The 3,574-nt window shown below is 35.7% G+C and overlaps 1 protein-coding gene across 1 annotated transcript; it reads left to right on the top strand.

The window, feature by feature from the left end:
• The first annotated feature begins 2,086 nt into the window (after positions 1-2,086).
• Positions 2,087-2,946, top strand: LOC131874537 (uncharacterized). The gene has a single exon (XM_059217964.1). It carries the CDS (start codon positions 2,295-2,297, stop codon positions 2,721-2,723), a length of 429 nt encoding a protein of 142 aa, XP_059073947.1. The 5' UTR covers positions 2,087-2,294; the 3' UTR covers positions 2,724-2,946.
• Positions 2,947-3,574: the final 628 nt, after the last annotated feature.

Genomic DNA, 3,574 nt, shown 5'->3' with positions numbered 1-3,574 from the left:
TAAAAAATGCATTAGTTAATATTGATTGGATCATCCAACGACATGCAACAATTAAGTATTAGTCTTGTTTTATTGCCATCTATCACTCATGCACAATTTCCATGTGGATATTGCATTGACTATCATGATTTGTTGTCAATCTTCTTTCTATTATGCACGTGCAATGTGGGTTTATCAATCATGGAGCACTCATGGCATAACACATGTCATTGTATGATCTTCCTTCTTCCACACACATGATAAAGATTATTTAGACAACTTCATGACTTGTAGGATTTCACTTTCCAACCACGTGCTCTTACATCAATAGGAAACTGAATATCACTATAGCAAGTGTTGATCTTGCTAATTTAAGCTGGTTGTTATTTTGTAGTAGAGTGTACCTTGACATGTTGACTTGATAATGGATTGCAATTGATATAAGAAAGTTTACTTTTCATTGATTTATGATGTGATTGAATGATGCATATGAAAATCAATAGAAGAATATTTTCAATCTTTTGCCAAACATTCTTTTTATAATGATACTATCTCAAGATGACATTTTTAAATACACACCCTAGATTTATGAAATTAAAATTTCCGTATTTTTGTAAGTGAGTAATGGTTAGGTCTAAGGATTATCCAATTTGAAATGTGAAATTTTAGATTTCAAAATACAATGACAAATTACGACTTTACAATTTTATTGAAGGTGAATAAGCTAATTGGATAAAAAACAACAAGATTCTAAATATGAAAATAAAATAAATTACTTTAAGAAACTGAATTTTAAACTAATAAATACATCAAAATAATTAAAAATCATATACTAAAATAATACATTCAAAACTTTAACCCAAAATAATATAAACTAAAATAATTATCCATCTACATTTGTAAAGCCTTTTCAACGAATCCATTTTGTTAATATCCCGCAATCAAGGCATTGAGAACATATTCCTTTGAGGCATTCTGTTAAACAATTCACATGCCTGTTATGCTACAACATTTTGCATATCCTGCAATCATGGCATTCTATAAAATAGTTCCCATGCCTTGTCTATACTTAGACATTTTTGCATACACGTCTACCAAGGCAGATGTATCTACAAAATTTGATAAATTTCCTCTATAAATTATCTTGTGATGGATGTCCATAACTTGTTCCAAAGCTCCCATTCAACACAAGTTGGGAGGATGTAGAGTCTGACATTACACCTACATATTTAGTTGAACATTTCTAAATTCTTTTCAACAAATACATTTTGTGCATTGGAACAGTTCGAATTTGAAATTAATGACGACGGTTGTTTCAACTCGAACGAAAACGAACACTGGGGACAGGAACGAGCCCACACATCTGCCACAGAAGCGGTCAAAGTAGGTCAGTGTGTGTTGTTGAAGTTGCTTAGGTCTCCACTATTGTTCAAAATTTATATAGATGGGTCGTTTTGGAGGAAATCCTGGCCATGCTAGCATTGGAGGAGTTGGTATAGATGGTTCATGAGATGCGCATTTCGTCTCTTTCATTTATAAGGGGGACTAATAAATTTATGGAAGCTCTTGCTCTCCTTTGTTTTGTATTATGAAAATACACTTTCTCTTGGTTGGTGGAAGGTTATTTGCGAGTTTTGTTGAACAAGCAAAATTTTAAAGGTGTTAGTTGGGGGCTCGCCAAATTTGTAGACTGAGTAGCTCGTTGGACTTTGTTTCTTTCGTCCACATCTTGAGAGAGCAAAATGGTGTGGCTAGCTAGACTGAATGGGCTTCTGAGTTTTTGGTTGATTAGAATATTTGTGATTGGGTGCATCTTTCCCAAGAGTACTTTCGAAGGCTTGAAATATTTGATTATTGAGGATATACATCGATAATGGTATTGTTTATTTAATTAAGGTTCCCTAATAAGACTAGGTTATCACCCTTTGATTATATTGTTATTTTCTTTGCTTTGAATAAATTTAACCTCTATGAATAAAAAAAAATATTTTCAACACATTTAAATAGAATAGGTATTTAGGGAGGATATACAATGAGTAGCGATAAAATATTCTAGAACAAAATATTCTAGTATTCTAGAACAAAATCATGCATGCCGCTCACAACTTGCAGAGTTATTCTTGCCAGCCCTAAACAAAGCATTTGTGAGACCTGGACTAGAAGTTAATGAACGTGGCAAAACTAAGACCGAAACGTCCACAGAAGATCGGCGGCGTACAGCACGTTGGCCCTCCTCTACCGTTGAACCCCTATATTTAATGCATTCCCTCGTTACTTGATTCCCAAGCATCCTTTTCCTCTCACCCTATATATATATGCCATTCCTCCCCTACCTGGTCTGCAACAGCTCTGAGAAGATGCCCATCTCATATAACAATCACAAGGTTAAGGCAATAAAGGATGACCATGGCCATAATCATGGCGATGATCATGATCATGCAGGCGGAAGCTTTGCGAGGCTTATGCGGCGCGTGTATTCATTAGAAGATCTGCTCAAGAAATTGCGGTGGGAAAGAAATGCAGTGCAAGCAGTGGCGAAAGAAGAAATGTTGCAAGCTGGGGAAGCGTGTGAGTTTCGGATGCCTCTTCATTATCCCAGGTATTCCAAGGCGGACTACGAGTCAATGGCGGAGTGGGAGCTCGACATTCTGCTCCGTCAGTATGGTCTGGATGTCAGAGGTGATGTGGAATACAAGCGAGAGTTTGCAGTTGGTGCCTTTCTCTGGCCTGCTCAGTGCATATGAGATTTTATCACATAGTGTTTGCCCTAAATTTTGTTTAGAAGTTTACTACTTTTGAGTTTGGGTTTGTTTGGGGCCTATGTTTTTAGTGTAATTCGGAGATGTAAAATTCAGGATCTCTGTAACTATGTGCTTAAATAGATATCGGTAAATATAATTTTAGCTTAAACTGTAATGATATTTATGCCGCAGCTTGTTATAAGAGTTTTGCATGGTTTTCTGTTTATTTGACTGACATAAATTTTTAATCTGTGTTATGAGAATTTGGGGGAAAGGTCAGTTCTGCTAATATCTCAAGAGCTCTTTCCATCTCTTTGACTTCCATGTTAAACTTCTGGACATATCGTACACCTAAATGCATTCTTCAACGGATTTTAATGTCTGTTACCACAAAAATCGTTGCTATTACAGAAAATGTGGTCTACTTTTTATAAAAAATTAAGGATGAAGGTGAAATGTCATGAACTTTAGGCACTCCGGGTTTGGAGATCTTTTGCCCCTGAATGCAGCGGTTCCCGAAATCTCTGGAGAACTAAGGCAAATAATATTTAGGTTCTGAGGCAGTAGTACCAAGGGTGCTATTGCTGTTTTGAGCTAAGGAAATTTGTTGTTGATGCAGTGCCCTGGATTTGCTAATCAAAATTGTTATGGCCAATGTGAGACCGTAAGCTGCAATCTTATTTTGCCTCAGTTTTGTTCTGCTCTTTATATAATTGATCAAGAAACCTGCAATGTCAACTTGTATAATGCAGAAAACAGAATGATTAATAAGAATCTAATATCCAAGAGCTGAAGATGGACTTAAAACTGCACATTTCCGTAATTACATCACATTAAAGCAAAAAAATACATAA

This window comes from Cryptomeria japonica, chromosome 3 (assembly GCF_030272615.1).
Source record: "Cryptomeria japonica chromosome 3, Sugi_1.0, whole genome shotgun sequence".
Lineage (NCBI taxonomy): Eukaryota > Viridiplantae > Streptophyta > Pinopsida > Cupressales > Cupressaceae > Cryptomeria > Cryptomeria japonica.
This window is presented reverse-complemented; position numbering and strand designations above follow the sequence as displayed.